Source organism: Eschrichtius robustus, chromosome 8, assembly GCF_028021215.1.
Source record: "Eschrichtius robustus isolate mEscRob2 chromosome 8, mEscRob2.pri, whole genome shotgun sequence".
In the NCBI taxonomy this organism is placed as follows: Eukaryota; Metazoa; Chordata; class Mammalia; order Artiodactyla; family Eschrichtiidae; genus Eschrichtius; species Eschrichtius robustus.
The window spans coordinates 110825000-110847067 of NC_090831.1; the positions used below are offsets into that span (position 1 = coordinate 110825000).

Here is a 22068-nt window from a genome sequence, read left to right on the forward strand (position 1 = left end):
TATTTTATTATAATTTTTGAGTACCAAAAGAACCCACCGGCATCATTTGCTTTTCTCACAGGGTTTGCCATGTTCATATTAAGTTATGGGTTCATATTAAGTTATGGGTTCATATTAAGTTATTAGCCCAAAATTCATGCTTCAGTATTTTCAAGAATTACAGAGGACAACATTATTAGAGACAAGAGTATGGTATAATTGCAATTTGCTAAGAGAATGAAACTTAAATGTTCTTACAAAAAATATGAAGCTATGGCTGTGTTACTTTGGATGGGGAGGAATCCTTTCACAGTGGGTATGTGTATCAAACTATCACAATGTAAACTTAAAATATCTTACAGTTTTGTTAATTATACCTCAATAAAGCTGAAAAGAAAAAGAAATACAGACAAGGTTTTATGTTAAAAGGAAAAAAGTAACTAAATTTACACTCTAGAACTGCTTATTTTATTGTGAGACCTTTGAGACTTTTCAAAACATATTTTTGTGATGATAGTATCACTGTATTTTGTCTGTTTTTTAAATTTTTATTTTATAGTGGAGTATAGTTGATTGACAATGTTGTGTTAGTTTCCAGTGTACAGGAAAGTGATTCAGTTATACATATACATGTATCTATTCTTTTTCAAATTCCATTCCCATTTAGGTTATTACAGACTATTGAGCAGAGTTCCCTGTGCTCTCCTTGTTGGTTATCTGTTTTAAATATAGCAGTGTGTACATGTCAATCCCAAACTTCCAATCATTTTTCCTCATCTTTCCTTTTTCCTTTGTTAGTAAAGTAAAAAACCGTAAAACACTGTATGGGCCTCAAAAGAATAGACATGTAGAACCGACCTGTAGTAACAGTAAAAGAAGAAGCAAGGAAGGGCTATTCGAATTTTTTACTTAAAAGGAGAAACAGAAAAAAAAATCAGCTTATATCAGTGTTTTAGGTATTAATACAGGCAGACTACCCAAGTTCCGTCCCTGAAGGTCCCAACCCTTGTTTTTCTACCTTCATGTTCCTGGACCTCCAAGAAGTCCTCACCAGTAGACTGGGTTTAGAGGGGCCCTTATATCCTCTACTGGCAAGCCTGGAGAAAGGGGGAAAAGTAGAGTTCTGCTTCTTGCTGCTGGGACTGTATTAGAAAGTGTTATTTTTGGCCTCAGTTGGACCATTAAATGTGTTTCCTCCAGAAACATTGTCTGCATGAGGGTTTTATCCGTAGAATGTTGTTTTTCTTAAGCTTCACTTACATTTTTGGTCAAAGAGGCTTTGTGTGCCTTGACTTGGATAACCAACCATGGTATTTAGTGTTGATTACATGGAAAGTGCATTTTACGTGTCAAACCACTGTAAAATCAGGGCTTAACTGCTCCCTATTTTAGAAATTTCCTCTATCACCCATCGTCTACATCATTTGATTCAACCTATGAATTTCTTGGGACCATAAAATGATATTAAGCACATTGTAGTATATACAGTTGGGAAAAAATTGTTTGAATACTGAACCTACCATGTGTGGGACCTTGAGCAAGACACGTCCCCCTAAGCCCCTCACGAGTCTCCATTTCCTCATCTGTGTTAGGTAATAATATTACAGGGATATTATTAGGATTAAGTGAATACAAACACCAGTTTCCTAGTCAATGTTTAATAAATATCAGTCCCCTTCCCCCCTCTTAACCTTCTTCTTACTCCCTGTGTAATACTTTACACCTGTCTTGATTATACAACATTAGGCTATCCAGGAATAAAATATAATTGAGCATTGAAATATAGGCAAGCCATTTACTTATAGTGGGAATAACTAATTTGTCTCTATTTGGAAGATTGTCTTCTACAAATAATATCTTAATCAATATACTTTTTCAGCACTTTATTGAAACATGGATTCCTCAGTGAGCAAACTCTATGCAAAATACAACTGCTTGGTCCTGTGTGGTTTGTACTTAGAATTCATTGTTCTAAAAGAGATATTCTTTATCATTTTCTGTTTGTTCATTTGCTTATTCATGTATTTTTAAATTTTTTTTATTATTTTTTTAAACATCTTTATTGGAGTACAGTTGCTTTACAATGGTGTGTTAGTTTCTGCTTTATAACAAAGTGAATCATCTGTACATATACGTATGTCCCCGTATCTCTTCCCTCTTGCGCCTCCCTCCCACCCTCCCTATCCCACCCCCCTAGGTGGTCACAAAGCACCAAGCTGATCTCCCCTGGCTATGGGGCTGCTTCCCACTAGGTATCTATTTTACATTTGGTAGTATATATAAGTCCATGCCACTCTCTCACTTCGTCCCAACTTAATGTATTTTTTTAAGAAGTATAGTTGATTTACAATATTGTGTTAGTTGTAGGCATATAGCAAAGTGATTCAGTTATATACATATGTATTCAGATCATTTTCCATTATAGGTTATTATAACATATTGAATATAGTTCCCTGTGCTATCCATGCTTATTCATATATTTATTTAATAAACATTTGCCAAGTGCTTATTATGTGCCAGAAATTATTCTAGGCACAAGAGTTACATCTATGAACAGCAGTATGTGAAAATTATTGTTGATAATAATTATACACTAGGTAAGAGTTGAGTCCAAAAGATGATCCTTTCCTCAAAGGGGCTTGTTGCCTGGATTTTCTTCCCAGATCCAGTAGCAGTAGAATATCATCACCAATCCTGATTTGCTTGACTTGTCTGTAATAGTAAGTCATTTGAGGGTAAGAATAAGTATTTTGTCTTTGTTTTCTTCTTCTTTTTTTCTTTTTAAGTTTATTTATTTTTAGTTTCATTGGGTCTTTGTTGCTGCACATGGGCTTTCTCTAGTTGCAGCGAGCAGGGGCTACTCTTTGTTGTGGTGCACGGGCTTCTCATTGCGGTGGCTTCTCTTGTTGTGGAGCATGGGCTCTAGGTGCGTGGGCTTCAGTAGTTGTGGCACACGGGCTCTAGAGCGCAGGCTCAGTAGTTGTGGCGCACAGGCTTAGTTGCTCCATGGCATGTGAGATCTTCCTGGACCAGGGCTCGAACCCACGTCCCCTGCATTAGCAGGCGGATTTTTAACCACCTCATCACCAGGGAAGTCCAATTTCGTTTCTTTTTATGGCTGAGTAATATTCCATTGTATACATGTGCCACATCTTCTTTATCCATTCGTCTGTCGATGGACACTTAGGTTGCTTCCATGTCCTGGCTATTGTAAATAGTGCTGCAATGAACACTGCAGTACATGACTCTTTGAATTATGGTTTTCCACATAAAAAAGAACCACAGTGAAGGTGAACTTTTTTTTTTTGATTAAAGTATAAATAATTTACAATGTTGTGTTAGTTTGAAGTGTACAACGAAGTGATTCAGTTATATATATATATATATTCTTTTTCAGATTCTTTTCTATTATAGGTATTACAAGCTGAGTATAGTCCCTTGTGCTATACAGTAGGTCCTTGCTGTTTACCTGTTTTATACATAGTAATGTGTATCTGTTAATCCCACACTCCTAATTTATACTCCATTTAATTATACTCCACTTTAATTATACTCCATTAAAGATGTTAAAAAGAAAAGAAAAGTTCACCTTCACTGTGGTTCTTTTTTATGTGGAAAGGCCAACTTTACATCCAGAACACATTAAAAATGTCAGATGAGGCATACTGCTTTCTGTGGTTCAACAAAAGTGGCCATCAAATTCTATACTATTTTCATCTAAGCTCTTGGCACAGAGCATGCATAATTTTAACATCTATACATTTAATACTGATTATTTTTAACTGAAAAATTAAGAGAAAGACTAATTTCCTGTTGTCAGGCTCTAAGTATTCTCAGCAGTTTTTAAAAATTTCGCTGCAATTCTATTGACCCTAAAATAAGACAAAAGTGTTTTAATTGGTCTCACTAATGATATTGACTAGTACGATGTTGCCTAAAGTAGCAAGGATAACATTTTTTGAATTTGAACCTTTTGTTTTTTCAGTTTATGTTCCAATGATATGTGTGTGTGTGTGTGTGTGTGTGTGTGTGTGTGTGTGTGTGTGTGTGTGATCACTTAGACCCTTAACTGCTTGGTAATTCTAAAGGAAAAAGTAGACAGTCATTTATTTGAGATGTACCATGCGTCAAATTCTGTACTGAATGCCCAGGAGTATGTTATCTTACCTAAACATCACCACAGGTCTCTGAAAGAGTTTATTGCAATCTGTGTTTTATAAATGGGAAAGTCGAGACTCAGAGAATTTAAATATTTTTATCATACTTATACTACTAATAAGTAGAGTTCCGGGATCGGACACAAATCTTTTTCATTCTTCCCACTGTATGGTATGTAATCCTCTCAGGGAGAACATTCCTTTCCATTTCTTTCTGAGACTTTGGGTTTTTTTGTGTGTTTTATTAACATGACTATGTTCATTATAAACTACATCAAATTCTAGCTGGGAAGAATCAAGGAATATGTAAGTTTAGGAGCTAATGACTTATAAGTAAATAAATTCTAAAAGAAGGGTCTAGCCTGCGTGCACTAAGATGCTGTCATCCCCGCGGTCACTGGGTGGCCCTGGTGCCTTTTGCCAGTCACCTGAGGGAGCCCATCAGCCTTGTCCTCCTTGTTAGGACCAGGAAATATGACTGGGGCATTTTGTCCCCTCCTTTCTGCACAATATATATTCTACTCGTAATATGGCTGTCAGTTCCCCTTTCTATCCAGCCATCCATCATCATTCAGCATTTTCTCTGGTGCCTGTCACCTGGCCTGGGACAGCAGGGATTAGACTGAGAGCATAATGAATGAAGGGGAGGGAGATGCACCTGCCCATCCCCTGCTCTTCTCAGGACTGAGCAACATGTCCCCTAAGAACATTCATGACGGCAGCTCCCAGATTACTTGATTAACGGAAGGCGTGTGAGGAGGGGCGAGTTTTGTTTCTCGTGCAGAATATTGAAAAGCTAGAATAAACCTCAGAGGATGGAGACTCGCAGACCATGCAGTCTTTGGCCATGACCTTTACTTGTGATCCTGACAGCTTTATTTTCAGGACTATTTTCACTGGGTTGGTGCTGTTTATTAGTAATTTAGTAAGCTAGATTTGGACTTGTAGTCTGTGAAGAGGAAATCACATCAAATGCAGTGTTGATGGCACTTGGTAATGGGCTTGGAAAAGCATACAAGGTTCCTGTAGATGGAATTTTGGTTGCAGGTTGAGGTAGGGAGGGGAATTTTTCTTTCTTTTCTTTTTTTTTTTTTAACAAGTCTGCCCAATCTTTACTTTTTAATTAGTTTAACCCTACTGTGTGAATCGGTAATAGCCTTTATGTAGCTAACACGGATTTAGAACAAATGAAACTATTAGTTTCTAGCTTGATGCGTTGTCATCATGCCTTTATTTACACAGCCAAATCTTCCTCCCACTGACATTTCTAGTGGCTGTTGTGCCTTATTTTTGATATTGCATCTTTATTTTTTGTTATCTGTGTTCCCCATATGATTGTCGTCAACAAAAGTTGATGAAGCACATCTACTAGCTGTAAGCCTTTAGGGATACAGAGAGCATTGCTGACATTTGTTAGGTTCTTGGCAGTTCACCAAGGACTTGCACATATAGTTTCTCATCTAATTCTAATAACATTCTACTGAGTTAGGTCATTGTTTCTTCCTTCATTCATTCACCAAATATATATTTTTTATAAGTACTTTCTGGGATGTTACATTCCAAGTGGGGAAAAGGTTACATAAGAACTAGAAAACAAGTGACAGTAACAGAAGAGACCTATGTTAAGGTTATATGGTTTATTTTATAAAGTCACTGTTAATGGAGTTTTGGACATTGGGAGAGGGGCACTTGACAGTTTAGGTCTAGACCTGGGCCCTAAAGGAATGGTAGGAGAGGAGAGGTCTCCCCAGATAGAGCCCAGTGTGGACCAAGGCATTGAGGTGGTCATGCATACAGTGTGTTCAGTGTGCATGAAGATGCTAGTTTGGAGCTGGGGTAATCAGGCCTGTATTTAATTACTGAGTATCTAAAATCAGAAAACTTCAGGATTTTTAGAAACTATTAGAGATCATGCAGTCCAACTCATATTTGTCCTTTAAAGATATGCTCATATTGAGTAGATTAGTGCATTATTTTTTGTGTGTAGATTTATTTATTTTGTAGGAAGTCATTTATGTTGTTCCTGGAGTGCAGAATATAACCTGATTTCTTCGGCACATGTGCACATTTCCTTGGTGATTCAATTCTGACTCGATTTTACGATCTTAGAAAGAGAAGTGTTAGTGAAGAAGATATTTTTATTCTTTATTTTTTGTTTGTTTGTAACCATGCCATGTGACCTTTTGAGGAAGATTTTTATTAAAGGAGTAGTGCCTGTTGTAGTGTTGATGCTCTCCTTTTGCTTTTCTTTTAACTGAGCAAAATCACTGACTTAGCAGAACACTGACATCTCCAATGCAAATATAATAATACAAGAGGATTTTTTTCCAAGTGAGAACGAACAGCTCATGATTTTGAATCTAGAGCTGTACATGCCATTACAGTCCCTGTTTTTCTTAAGAAAAGCCATCCTTTGATTAGTTGGTGGAAACAACTGATCCAAATGGGATTTGTCTAGACTCTGATGCCTCTGGGAAGTCTTGATGATCCAGGCTATGGATTTCCAAAGCTTCACATGTTTTTGTCAGTCAATTTCCAAGATACCTCAGAGACCATTAAGGCAGATAATATATCAGGTGAGATTTATGTTTGGTATCATGCAGAGAACTATAATTAAAAAGAAACTTTAAGTTAGCAAAAACAAATGCAGTATTGTAAGTGTAGATTGTTAGGGTTTTGAGAAAGTCTATTAAATAGCATCTACCTTTCCTGTCAGAGTTCTGACACTATTATGAAATAATATAAGTAAGTAAATGGAAGATGAAATACCACTTTTATGTTGATATAAGCTAGACTGAAAGATGTAGCCTAAGAGAGTTAAGAGAGCCAAATGAGTTTGCTGACTGAACATCAAAATTAGACAAATTTACTTAATTATAGAAGGTACTGGACCACTTTATCCTTCTCTGACAAGGTAGGACCTTCACTGCTAAACTTAGTGAGACAACGCTGACTTTGTACAGGCATTCTGGTTTCTAAAGTGGAATAAGGGGGTTGCTGAGCTCTGCATGCCCAGCTTTTTCTTCTCAATTTACCAAAGGAGTTAGTTCACTTCCCTTGAGTGGGTAAAAGATGGACAGAGGCCAGGGATTACTTTAATTGAGCTTCATCCTAATGCATAGAAACATGAAGTGGGGGTGGGGGAACATTTCTCCCAACACCCCAGGATGTACATTTGTCACGTTCTAAACTCTGAAATTAGGATATATCTTAAATCAGTGACATCTTAATGGCTATCGACCGGAAGATAGTCATAATGAGTTGTTTTTGCCTCAGTACTTGTGAGCTGAGCGGTTATTCTTCACATCATGACCCTTCAGTATTTCAATTAGTGAACCTCTTAAGGACCATTTGACGAAAGAGTATTAATCTTGGTTGCTGTAAGTACACCTTCTCTCTAAACCTTCTAATAGTATCAAGAACATGTCAACATTAAACCTTGCAGAATTGGTATCAGCAGCTTGGAGTAAAATACTGGCTGTACTCCTTCAAGAAATCCACTTAGTGAAAGTGTTTAGAAAACAAAGATAGTGACCACTCTGAGCCATTCAGAAGAGCTGGACTCCGAATATTAAATAGTTTTAAGAATACCTTAACCAACTCACTTTTCTTATGTTTCCTTATTATATGTGTATGAGAGATTTTGGCTAAATATCTCTTTATCTTAAAAACCTTAATAAATCCTTAAATTTACTTATTTATGAATTATTTAACCTAGTTCTGTGTATTTAAACTGTAAAGAACTTTTCAATAAGAGAAAAAAAGGAAGATTCCAAATAATAAGGAAGCATTGTATACTTTAGTTAGCAGGATCTTTTTTCTTAGTGTTACTTACAACAATAGTGTATCTTACAATTAGTGGGGTCTTAGATTTGATGAAATATGCTCAGTTAGGTTCATATGGGCCTCTGCTCCAACCTTTCGAGCCCTAGACAAGCCTGAATGGCACTTCTTCCTTCCCCTGAAGTTTTCATGTGCCATGCTGTACAAGGTTGACCCTGGTGATTAGAGATCAAAATTTTAACTTTAACTGGGTTGTACCCTTGCATTGTTTCTTTATACAGTTATTCTTACTGTGCTTCCATGTTCTCACTCCAGAGTGAAAATGCGAATCCATTGCTTATTTAATGAGGAAGACTGGATCAAGTCATTCAAAATAAAATAATTTTGTAAATATTAAAGGCAGCTGTTTTCAAAAATGATCTTCCTTGTGATAGTGTACCATACTTCTGATAGGCTTATTTCTTTGTAAAAGTTCTGATAAGCTAATCTCTCTTTTATTTTTTTTCTGAAAGGGGGTCCTGATGACAACTTAATTGAAGGTGGAGGAACAAAATTTGTCTGCAAACCTGGAGCCAGAAATATTACTGTCATATTCCATCCATTATTAAGGTAAGTCAAATCCTATGTACTTACTGAAGATCAATATTTTCATTATTTATGCTAATGTACTGAGTGCCAATAGGTCAGTCAGCATTGAAACAAGTCATAAAAAGAACTTTTTCCATTTTATAGGACCTCACAATCAAAGTGCATCAATAGAAAATTAATGTCAACCCTACTAAGTAGCTACTTGGTCTCAGGAGTAATTCTTCATAAATACATTTACTTGATTTTCTTTCTTAACTACTCCCTGTCCTGTTCCTTGTCACTATCCCTTAACTATTTCAGGGGTTGGTGAACTATGGCGCACAGGAGAAATCTAGCCTGTCCCTTGTTTTTGTAAATAAAGTTTTATTGCCAGAGTCAGGTTCATCCATTTATGTATTGCCCATAACAGTCTGGGGGCTCTAGTTGCAGAGTTGAATGTTTGCAGCAGAATCCATATGCCTCACACAGCCTAAACTATTTACTTGCCCTTTACAGGAAAAAATAGCAGCACCATGATCTGTCTGTTTTAAACTAATGACTCACACATCCTTTGAGAACTGGCAGGTCTCTGAACAAATATGATTTACAAAAACTGAAAAGCATTATATCAATCAAATATGTGGTTTTATATATTGAAGGATAAAACTTGTTAGTGAGTAGAATGAAATCTATTGAAATGCTCAGTTTGTTGTGATACTATGATTTAAGAAAATGAGAATCTGTGATACTTCCATTTAAAAAACTTCTAAGCCCTAAATACCTTTAAAAAGGTACTTTTGCGGGGGGCGCAGGGAAGGGGTGTGGTTATTCAGTGGATCTAAAGTTTCAGTTTTATAAGATGAGGAAGTCCTACAGATGTTACACAATAATGTGCATATAGTTCACACTTCTGTACTGTACACCTGAAAAAGGTTAAGAAATGGTAAATTACATGTTGTGTGTGTGTTTTTTTTTTAATTATTTATGGCTGTGTTGGGTCTTTGTTGCTGCGCACAGGCTTTCTCTAGTTGCGGCGAGCGGGGGCTACTCTTAGTTGCGGTGCGCGGGCTTCTCATTGTGGTGGCTTCTCTTGTTGCGGAGCACGGACTCTAGGCGCATGAGCTCAGTAGTTGTGGCTCGTGGGCTCTAGAGCGCAGGCTCAGTAGTTGTGGTGCACAGGCTCAGTTGCTGCACAGCATGTGGGATCTTCCCTGACCAGGGCTCGAACCCGTGTCCCCTGCATTGGCAGGCGGATTCTTAATCAATGCACCACCAGGGAAGCCCAAATTACATGTTACGTGTTTTTGAGTACAGCAAAAAAGAGTACTTTGGGGACACAGATATACAATATAATATTAATTGTATGTTTTCTCTATAATGAGCCAGTGTTTAGTTTTGCTGTATATTCATACAGTGGACCAGAAACTCTTGGGCTCACTAAAAGTTAGGTACCTCAGATCATCACCTTAACTTTCTCAGGTAACTCCTGTAATATTTGAGGCATTTGGTATAACAGTTAAACAAATGCTACTGAACTGGCCAGAGATAACACTGTATATACTTTCCCAAAACAGAAACGGTTTATTGCTGGAATTATCCTACCTTCTCATTAACCAACACGTACTAAATTGACATCATTAGAACTAGTTTAATTCAAATCTCTTATTTAGGTAACCAGTTTAAAAAATTATACTGGAGTATTTTACCCAATTAATTTTAAATGTGAAAGCACAAATATGTAAGTTGAACTACAAAAATACCTGACTTTCACACAATTAAAAATAAGAGATTTTTGAAGAAACATCACTAACCTTAAAAAAAAAAAAAAAAAAGTTTTAGCAGCAAGTAAATTCATGTGAGTTAAGAAACATGGAATTAAGAGAATTAAAACTATTCCTCTGTAAATTTAGTTGATTTATATGTATATGTCAATTTAGATATATAAATCAATGAATTTATATATATAATTCATTATATATGTGTATATATATGAATATATAATAAGTAAATTACATTTAGGATTTCTAAATTAACTAACAACTATCATATATATCAGCTGACTTCAGTAATTAGTTTGGTACTTACTCTCTTTTCCAATTACAATTGATTTCTACTTAGTGTTGCTAATTGTTAGGAAAATGGAAAGATAGCTTAATCATTATAGGCATCTTCTAACCTAGATTTAACGCCATAATTTACTGCCTAGTTATGCTATGGCTTCAGTAAATGGAATCCTTATGTTTACATTTGTTTTTAACTCTGGAAGAAATCCTTTAGAAGTTTCTTTAGCAGTGTTGTCAGTAACCACTTTTCAAGAGATTTTTTTTCCCATAAACTTATTTTGTCTTTTTAAATGCGAAGTTAGGAGAATGGAAAAAATACATACTTATTTCACACTTAATATAATGCATTTCTGGTAAAATACTGATAGAGTTTAATGTATTCTTCACAATTATTTTTTACTATTTATGCTGCTTCCCTGGAGAGGTGTTTTAAGGCTTGATAATACTCCTACTAGTTTTACTCACTAGTTTGGTCTCTACTTTCATTCAGTATTTTAATTTATTATTGATGAGAACTGGAGAAAGTTTTGTGGCATAGTGCAAATAGTTGAGGAAGTCACAAGACTATTATGTGGTCTACAAGGTGAATCAATTCCTTCCTAAGCAGGTGATCATTATAGACTTTAAATTAGCCTTTGGGTCAGATTTTAACCTTACTTCTCAGGCCCATTATAGAGCCTCACCTGAATGCTCGTAATGGGATTATGGAACTTCAAATGACTAAGATCTTTCAGTGTTGTTATTTTTTTTTTTTTATTTTTAGTTTTTACACTTCAGCATTGGCTGATTATTGGATTTATTGTTTCTTCTAAAGATTAGAAGTTTATGAGAGTTTCCTGGTGGCCTAGTGGTTAGGATTCTGGGCTTTCACTGCCATGGCCCGGATTCAGTCCCTGGTCGGGGAACTAAGATCCTGCAAACCACACAGCACAGCCAAAAAATTGAATAAATAAACAAATAAACAAATAAATAAAGTTTAGAAGTTTAGTTTTGATAATGAGAAGAATCAGCGTTCATTATCATACTATTTCATTTTTACAGTTATCATAAAACATTTCTCATTTCTCCTATAGTCATTGAGTTATTCATAATCAACAGTTTTTTGAAGTGTTTATTAAATGCTTATGATGTGTTCTTTTCTCTGAATTAGATGTGGACTCTTGTTTAGAAATAGTCACTTTTATTTTTATGAGATTCTTTATATAAAATATGTATAGATATCATTTTCTATCCTTCGGAATGCCCCTTGCTTATTTATTTTTTTTCCATGCTAGTTCAAAGTGAATGTGATTTGGCATTTTATTATTTCAAAGACAATATAACATAGTGGGAGAGATAGTGTAGAAGAATTGAAAGATGGAGAAAGAGCACAAATTTTGAAATTAAAAATGGAAACCACAACAAGTTATCTAGGTTCAAATCTAGGTTCCTTTACCTCAGTTTGACTCACAGGTTATTTATTGGACTCTGATTCTATGCCAGGTCCTGTAGAACCAAAAAAATAATAATAAGAAGAAGATCAAACCCTTGCCTAAAGGTACTCACTTGGTAGCTGTGTGAGTGGCAAAAATTAACAAGCTTGAAAACACCAATTATTGGAGAGGATGTGGATCAATGGGATCTCTTATACACAGTGTGTAAATTGGTACAGCTTCTCTTGAAACCATTTTCACATTATTGAGCAATTACATATCCTGTTACCCAGTTTGCCTCCTCATGTGTTTCTACTTGTATGGAGTGACTCACATTATTTTTCCATCCCAATTTTTCTTTCTCTAATTGATTATAATAATCTTTATTTATAACTTACATCATATTCAAAGAGTAAGTTTGGAAGGGGCTTATCACCAGTTGGCTTTTATCACAAGCCAACACCTATTTAAATAGTATGTCACTGTTTTCTTACACTATCTCTTGGTAAACTCAAGTGTTTTTTATTGGAAGGGAGAAACCCTCCCAAGTGTGTGGGTCCTTCATTTTTCATTGTTGCTCTTCCCCTTTGACTCGCAACTCTTGTACTCTGTCTTCCTGAAACTTTGCATATGGCTTTTCTACACTTCATTTATTTAAAATATTCTCTTCATAATTTTTATTCAACTGGAAGTCCTTCTTTGCAGCCTAAAGGTTTTCAGTATTGGAAACTGAATCATCCTGCTAAGAAGACCACATAGCAGATTCCCATTATGCTGTTTTATATATTCTTAGCAGTTGTTTATACTGTCCTCCTATAAAATCATCGTACAAGGTCCCAGATCTGGTAACCTTGCAAACTTACTCTTGTACTTTTCTCATAACCACTGCAGTCTCAACACTAGGAAACCATACCAGGTTCTGGAGGCAAATATACCGACTCCCAATTGGTTCACTACCTATGAACTCTGCTGGCCCCTTGACTTGTTTATTTAATGCTTTTCCTTACTATTTTCTCTTTCTAGTTAAGAAACCAGCAGTTTGTCTCTTAGAGAGTGAAGTTTTAGAAAGATGAGGTACAGTAATCTTTATCTTGCTTGCTATACTCAGCCTAACAAGACATTGTGTGCAATTAAACCCTTAATGTAAGCTTTTAATGATAAGAGGTCATCTAATCAATTTTTCTTCCTGTGGGTCTAAAATGAACAAAAGCATATTGAAATAAAAAGATTTCTAGCCATACCTAGGTAGATTCTGAAATACTTTGACAAAAATATAGACCTAGAAAATGGTAGGACTAATACCTGCTCCCCTACCCCCCGCTCCCACTGACTTATTTGTTATTTTTTAGTTTCTCTGGAAACACTTAAGAGGAATGGATGGATTCACTGTAATAAATGGGTTTTATTTTAAAGGTCTTGAATTGGGGGAACAGAAGGAAGATTAATTCAACATTAATGTTGAAATTTTAATGTCATATTTCCTTTCTTTTGTCTAGGTCTGATATACATTCAGATTTTTTTTTCAAAAATTTCTATTTTTGAATAATTACATCATGGTTATTATTAACCATGATCTAAATGTAAATAAACCTTTACCAATAAAGTGTGCATTTTATTGAGGTATCAACCACAGTTTGATATAGAGTAATATTTTTTAGTTACAATTAATATGTAATCTAGCCATTTCAGGAACTTTGAAATTACTTTGTGGCTGCTATATTTGGGGATTCTGTGGGGAGGGAAGGGAGTGAGAATTTATTTTTCCCTATTTTTTTTATTTATTATTATTCTTTATTCTCTAAAAATCTAAAAATATTATTTGCGCCTTACATTTGTTAATACAGTTCTTTCATATAGCAAAAAATGGGTGAAAACAGAATTATTACCTTAAAAATCTAAATGATTGCAGCATCTAACTGAAGTATTTAGAAAACAGTCTAAAGCTTTACCTCTCTCTCTCTTTTTACGGTATGCATTTATTATTGCATGCATTCTGGAACAATTAGGCACATTAGTGGGGACTGTTACTAATGTGTTGCTAATGAAAACAAAGTCATGTATTTGACTGTTGTACTCACCATCTCATATCTGCAGGCTTTGAGTTTTAAAGGTGAAGTCATCAAAGAAAGGTGGTGGGATTTAATGCAGCCCATCAGGGTTTGAGAAGCAAAAATTCCAAGTGTTTAGAGCCAGGACAAGTCAGCAGTGAGAACACAGGAGTCCGAAGAAGTCTTCTCACTGTGTCCTCACATAGCCTCTTCCCCTTCTAACAAGGACACTAGCCCTATTGGATTAGGGTCTCACCATCATGATCTCATTTAACCTTAATTATCTACTGCAGAGAATGTACATTAAATTTTGCAATTAGAATGAACTCGGGAAGTTAATTTATTAAATGATTTATTTAATCATTCTTTTAGCACTGGAGTCATTGTTTGAATGGAAAGGAGTTATGTATATTGCATGATAGAGAAGATAGACCACTGAAAGTGGGCGGAGTAGGGGATACAAGTGATCGACCACTTTTTAGTTTTTGATGTTGGCCAAATCACTGTGTGTCTTAGTTTTCTGTAGCTATAAAATAGAGGAGTTGGTTGGTCTGGATTTTGTTTTCTGTCTTTAAAGTTTTGTGATTTTGTGATGGGGAAATGCTTTTATAATATTTAGGGACTCCAAAGGCCTGACATTTAAAATTTGAAAAGTCCAAATGACAGTGCATTGTTTCTTTTGCTTATTTGCTTCAACCAGCTTTTAAAAGGCGTTTGACTCTTTAGAATAATGAGCGCTTTGCATTTCTGCAGTACTTTCTTATGAGATAATTGAAAGAACAGATGTTTGCAGTCTTGGGGTGACTTGGCAGCGGTAGGAGGCTGGAGACATGGTGGATGGTGATGGTATTTAAAGCTGCAAAAATGTCACTGACGCTTCCTCTGTTGAACACAACTGGAATGTTCAGTATCCAGGCTGTGAGCATTTTTCACTATTTATTTTCACCCACACTTCATTAAATCAGGCAGCAGTGAAACACTTCCTGGGTAGAACCAAAAGTATTTATTGGTCAGTAAGGAGTAGGCTGGCATTTAGGTCAGTTAGTGATATGAAACTTTCCTGGTCACATGGGCTTTGGTGATAGACAGTATCTCTCTAGTTGTCTGTGTGCCTTTCTTTGGGCAAACAGCAGTTGGAACAACAAGTACTTGTAATCATACCGTCTAATCATATTTGTCCATAATTATGGAGAAGAAGACCTTCTAAAAGTTAATCTTGTCAGCTGTAGAAGCTGCCAGTTAGCAGCAGTATAGGGAACTGTTTCAAAGCCTGAGAGAATGGCTATCGGTAAAAACTATTTTCTAAGACTTCATCTTACTGTAGTTTGGACACTCAGGAACCCCTCTTTTTAAGGGTGAAGCCATTAACGCTCCTCTGTTTGGTATAGTGAAAGTCCTCTGTCCCTCCTAACAATTACATCTCCTGAAATGGAAAATAAATCTCTGATGTATAGCCAAATTTGACAGTATTATCCAGAGATACTGAGCAAATGTTGTTATGCCGTTAGTCTATCAACATGTTATGAAGGACTTATCCTGTGTGACATTCCAGATACATGAGAGTTTTTCAGTAGTTGCAGCTGAACTATAAATTGTTGTTTTCTCTTAAGGAAGTAGTATGGTTTGATGGGCTGCTTTGCAGAAGGCCTGTGGTTTGTTTTGTTTTGTTTTTTGTAATAAGCTTTGCCAACAAATCTGTTTTTTATAGAAAATAATTCAGGAATAATTACTTAGCTATGAATTATATACATTATTAGTCTAAACATGCTCTAGCACAAAAGGTCTTTTCAACTTTTTCTGGTACTAACTTGCTTATAAGTGAATTACTTTGGTAAGACTGTTTTAGGTCTTCAGAACTCCGAGTCTGCTTTCCTATAATATCCTGGATTTCTGCCCTTCATGATCTTTCCTTTCTCAAATCTTTTCCTAGCACTACTTCCACAATTAAGGGAGTGGTGGTTCAGATTTATCTTCTATATGAATGGGGTACACAGTAAATATTTGTTTAAAGAATTAATAGGTAACTTATAGAAGTGCTTAGCAAACATTTGTTGATTTGAAGTGAATTTATCAGATCTGAATAAAACTATAAAGGGAAATTTTTTTAGTAATGATATTGAAATAGGTCAATCTTTCTTTTGTACCAAAAAATGGTATACATTTTTTATCATTGATTTACCTCTGTTGTAACTATAAAGTGTTTGTTAAAGGATAAAATATAGAAATGTTAAGGTGAATTTAGAAATTTGGTTTTTTTTATAGCATTAATCCTAAACTACAACTCTTTTAACTTAGCCTCATATTTTGTTTTTATTGATAGCAGTTATATAGTAGAAACAGATACTTTTTCCTTTCACCTTTTCTAAGCTTATGGTTGCATAAAATAGCTTTTGCCTTATTATTCTTTCATGAATTATAGAAGCCCTTTTCAAGATTATAAAACCTTTTCTAACAGAAGAAACCTTGCTTTAAAAGCTTTCTTATGTAGCTTCTTCTGTTTCTGTTAGATTTTTTTTTTTTTAACTTTATTTACAAGGGTACCATAGCCCCTGGATTCTTTCTTGATATTAGAAAGTTAGATAGATTGATAGATAGGTAGACAGATCAATAGATAGGTAGATGATAAATCGATAGATAGGTAGACAGATCGATAGGTAGATAGCGTGTGTGTGTGTTTGATTATTGGAGTTAGTGTGAATGTCATAGAGTGAAGTAATTCTGTATTTCTTTTCCCAATATTTTTTATCCTTGAGAAATGCACAAAAGTTGGCCCACCCATGTCAGTTTGATGTGTGCATTGGCATTTGGCAGAATATTATTCTGAGTGTTCACAGGTATGTGATATTTTTATACCGATACATGTTTGTTCTTAATGAGCTAAAGCTTATATAGACATTTTGAAAGATGCTGGTGATTAGACAGCCTAGCAAATAACATTGTAGGTCATACATTATTCACGCATGGGAGGAAATTTTGCTGTCTTATTGCGTTTTTATGAAACACAATGGTTTTTTCCTTGTCCTCAGAATTATGAAAAATATTGCTATCTTTTCAGACTGTTTGACCTGTGAAGGCCAGTGAAACACTTGAGTGGCAGTATATTTAGATTTCAAACCCCACATTTGAGTCACTGCTTTGGAATTTATATAATAAATGTTAAATGCTTTTAGTCTTCAAACTAAGTAATGTTTGGAGATTATAAATTTTTTTTCTAAGCTTTCTCTTTTGTATTTTCAAAATATGTTGTGTGATATATGCCTGAACACTGATTGCAACTAACTGGCAATTTTATATTAATGGAGTAAACTGGAGAGTCTGTCACGATTCCAGCCCACATGTCAATGCACATTTCAGCAACAATGTCAAGAGAGGTAAGACAAGCCAGTCTAGTTAGCAGAAAAGTGTAGGCCGGTCCTTATGAGAAACAGTAGGAAGAACTGAAAATCTTAGTGAAAAACAGAGGATTTGATATCTAATTTCAAATATATGTGCCACTTAAAAGAAATAAAGCGGTTTTTTGTTGTTTTCTAAATCTGGATTAGAGCTAGTTAGTTGGTTGGATGGTAAAGAGATTTGACTCTACATAATGAGAATTTTCTAATGAATAAGGCCATTCAAAAACAGGAAAGTTTTCCTTGGAAGACAGTATCGTTCCTAGAGATGCTTAATCAAAAGATGCAGTTAACAAGATGCTGAATTGTGAGGTCAACATTGGACCTCTTTATAATATACTATGCAGCTTCAGAACTCTGGTTGGAGGTGTTTCTTCCAATCTTGCTCATTTGGGTTCCTTTTTTATGTTTCAGTTTAGTGCTCATGATTATCACTGACCAGGTCAAGGCATTATAGTTGACCAAGGCTGTGTCATCACAGCTTTGACTTTCTTCTTTCCGACACACAGTAAGAGAGACACTCAGACCCTGACTGTACATAGAGCAATTATTAGAGAAACTGCGCCCCTCTCTACAATGGAGTTCCTTCTACTGTCTGTCTTTTTTTCTTCTCTGCTCCTGTTTTTGTATTTTCCTTTTTTTTTTTTCTTGTGCCAGTAACTGGTACATGTGATTATAAGTTAACCCTTACAGTGACTCTTAAGGCAAAAAGAAGGCATGCTTGCTTCTGCTGTAAAGCTCATATGGGACTAAAACTATATTTTCAAGTAAACCTAAAATCATCATGACTGCTGCCATGATGTTGACCTAGATTTAAGCTGATATTCTAGTTGCAGATTTTCTTCTCATTATCAATTAAATTTTCTAATGATCAATTAAAATTATTGGAAGCGTACATATGAAAGACTGTAGAGGAGATTCTTTTCAGAGCAAAATGTTTGCATAATTTGTGTGTTGCTTTTTATGTATTCTGAACATGTATTTGTCTTGGACTGCAGTAGCCAAAATATGCTTATTCAGCATTCAATGAAATATGTTTCCGTCCAGCCGGAGGCCCATTTACATTTGATTTTGAAACCTAAATTGATAATGTAATTTGGTATCAAAAATAACATAGGAATACCTAGAGGAAAAATGTGGTCTCTTCCTTTAATAATTTATATTCCTTCTGGGTGTTGGCTATACACTGTTTCTCTGTATCATTTGGAAGATTATTTTACCCTTCCCTTTGCTTCTCAGAAAACACCCCCTCCCCGCATCCATTTTGTTCTCTTATTTCTGCTTTGCATACTTTGTTATAGGGCTCTTGCTTGGTCATTATCAACTTTCTTACATTCAGTAATTGTCATTTGAACATTTAATTATTAATACTGCCTACAATTTTTTTTTAAACACGTTGTACAGCAAGTGAAATATGTTCCATTTCATGGTCAAGAAACCCTTTTAATTTTCCTTTTGTAGTTAAAAACAAACAAACAAAAAGAAACCTCAAACTAAGCACAGTATTTTTTTGAGACTTTGTTATTTAATAAGTGAGAAAAGAGTGTTCTTTGATTCAAGCAAGAGAAGCAAGAACAACCAGATTTAAAGAATTGAGATGGAAGTACCATAAGAGAAGGTTTAATTTTTAATTACCTTAACTTAATGTTTTGGTAAGAGCATTGGTTTTGAACTTGGAAATGCTGGGTTTGTCCTTTCTTTTCTTTTGCAACTGAAATAGATACTGGAGTTTTTGATGTCCTCGAGTGAGTAGTTTTCAGTACTTCTGGGAGAATTTTAATTACTTAGTGATTATTATTATTAAACTCATTGAGTATTCTTTAAAGCCTATTCCTGTAAGCTACCACCTTGTAAATAGGTAAGAAAGTATGTGACACATAGCAAGAAGAAAAAAGTGTAATGCCAGAAAGTTTCTAGGATATTGCTACTTAGTGAAAGAATATTGAAGTATTTTACTTAATTGGGCTCTTTGAATTCAAAATCTGTAAATATTTTGAAAACTAATCTTCTTTATTTTTTATTTTTTTCATTCTTATTGGGATATGACATATTGGGTTGGCCGAAAAGTTCGTTCAGGTTTTTCTGAACATCTTACAGAAAAACCAGAACGAACTTTTTGGCCAACCTAATACATTAATGTGTCCAAATCCTTACATACATATTTTCATATATTTGTATGCATTTTTACGTATGTGTCCCAAAATGTAACCACGACCCAGGTCAATATATGAAACACTGGTATAGATCATTTACGGTGCCCCAGAAGATTTCCTCCTATTGACAGTTGATAGCCATCCCTCATAGGTAGTCATTGTTCCTATTTCTTTGGTTGTAGATAGATGGGTTTTGCCTGTGCTTGAACTTCATCTGAATGGAACACTACAGTAAGTCCTCTTTGGTGTCTGGCTTCTTTGGTGTAACATTATGTCTGTGTCAGTTACCATGTTTTTGGAAGTAGTAGCAGTAGTTGGTTTCTTTATGTCAGTCACTGTATCAGTATACCACTGAAATTTGCAGTTATAAAAACACAATATTTAATTATTGTTTTGGAGTAAATGAGAACTTTTTAGGATTTTATGGTCCGAAGACCTGCGTACAATTTAAACTCCTTCAAAACAACTTTTCAAGAAATCTTTTGCTTTCCTATCTTGTGGGACCAAGGAGCCACCCATGCAAGTAAGAGATTGTGGGGACAGCTGGGGCGTGGTCTAGCTAGGTGGGCTAGGTGGTGAGCCAGGGTGCCCAGAAGCCAGACTACTTAGGTAATGAATATATACTGTGTCCTTGGAAGTAAAAGCCCGGGAAGATAAAATTAATTGACTCTGTATTTCCCAGACTTTGGGATTTATGAATCAGTCAGTGAAAAAATAATTGGAACCAACATAATTTTTGCCAGTTTTAATAAAGAACAAGAATTTCAACACTAAGAAAAGTAAAAAGTCATATGACCTCAGAATTAAGAATTATCTCTCTCAAAGAAAGATAGTTGGCAACTTAAGTCAGCATTCTTAGGCAAATATTAATACGTAGGAATATCACAGCAAGCAATGAGCAGGCCGAGGCCCAGCTGAGAGGCTCTACCATAATTGTAGTGAGGAGGTAAATCATGTGGTTCTGGTCCATAACGGACAGTCAGTAAAAATGTTTTGAGCAAATGAGTCATTGGTAAGTGGGCAGGCAGGTTTTAAAAGCACAAAATAAACTTGATGGATATTAAGTATTCTTTTAGTAGGTCTTGGAGTCTTGCATTTTAATTCTTGCTTCTTAAAAGATACGTGTTTTTAACCTCTTTATACTATCTTGAGCTTACTGTTAATTACCATTATTCATTGCCTTCACTTTAGCTACTTGGTTATTAGAATATAGTATATTCTGTCCAGTCACGTTTGTCATAGCCACTTTGTTTTCTGAGTTTTAATCCATCTGCAGCCTCTCCTGTGGCCACGAGAACTCCCTGTCAGCAGAGATGCCTGCCACCCATGGGCAGCTCTCTTGCTGTGCCCAGTGTGCTTGGGGTGCTGGCATCAGCAAAACCATCAATATCTCGTTTGCATATTTTATTTATTTTTTAAATGTCAGAGTGGAAATAAGAATAGCAAAGAAAATTGTATGAAAAGAGGCTACTAAATCGATCCTTTAAAGTGAAATTAGAAATGCTGAGTGGGTTTGATAGAGGTGCATCAATGCTCAGCAATGCATCTGAGTGAATCTACACTTCTTTCTTATTTTGAAGCTTTCAAGAAAATTGAAATGAGGGTTTCACTGAAGAATAAAAAGGACCCAACATCCTTCTCTGAAAGTTGGGAGCCCTCTGCTTTATAAGCCTTAATTCATTACATTTTCTCTTTTACATATTTTTGATGGACGTGTTGATTTTTCAAGATGCAACTCCGACATTCACTAGGAGTTGAATGTACTTAAACTGAAATTTCATGGAAAATTCTTCAATTTAATCATATTTTTCTGTGAATTCCTTTTTATTCATTTACTGCTTTTTTCCAACAAATATTTATTGAGCGATTAATGTGTGCCAGACATTGTCCTTGCCTTTGTTCCTTCTTAAAGCATTGTAGTAATTTGAGAATAGAAGAAGATCCATGACAAAGAAGTCCATTATCCCACCAGTGCTAAATTTCCTTAATTTTTCCTGTTTACTCTTAGGCATTTATTTGTTGTAGAGGTATGTCTCTTTGTGTGGCCTTTCCTTCTTCAGAGGCAGTTTCTCCTCTAGTCTTGGTCCCATTTCCCTCCATGCCCTCTGGGATCTTGTTCTTTTTGTTAGCTCCTATAACTTCTCTGTCTTCAGTCGTTTCCTCCCTACTGGCTCCTTCCCTGGGACCCATAAATATGCTCAACCTCTCCCATTTTATAAAATCTCTTCTCTTAATCCTGCATATCACACACACCCCTGCCCCCATCCCCAGCCTATCACTTAAGTTTCCTGTTTCCTTACTACTAAGCTGTTCAAGTATATGCTGCGCCCTTCATTTCCTTCCCTCCCCGCCCATTCATTTGCACACTCTTGACCCAGACCCGTCACCGTCTCAATGCCAAATCTCAAGGGCATTTTTCAGCCTTGTCTTACCTGATTTCATTACTATTTTACACAACTGATCCTGCTTTTGTATTTCAACCTTTTCCTTCTTTGCTTCTCTGTCACCACTGTC

The 22068-nt window shown here is 35.6% G+C and overlaps 1 protein-coding gene across 1 annotated transcript in view; it reads left to right on the forward strand.

Annotated features, from left to right (window-relative positions):
- EXOC4 (exocyst complex component 4) overlaps window positions 1-22068 on the forward strand; it is an 813300-nt gene that overhangs the window by 369627 nt on the left and 421605 nt on the right. Inside the window, exon 10 of the mRNA XM_068549476.1 lies at window positions 8432-8528. Within this exon, the coding sequence (XP_068405577.1) occupies window positions 8432-8528 (97 nt within the window). The remainder of the gene's footprint in view (window positions 1-8431; window positions 8529-22068) is intronic.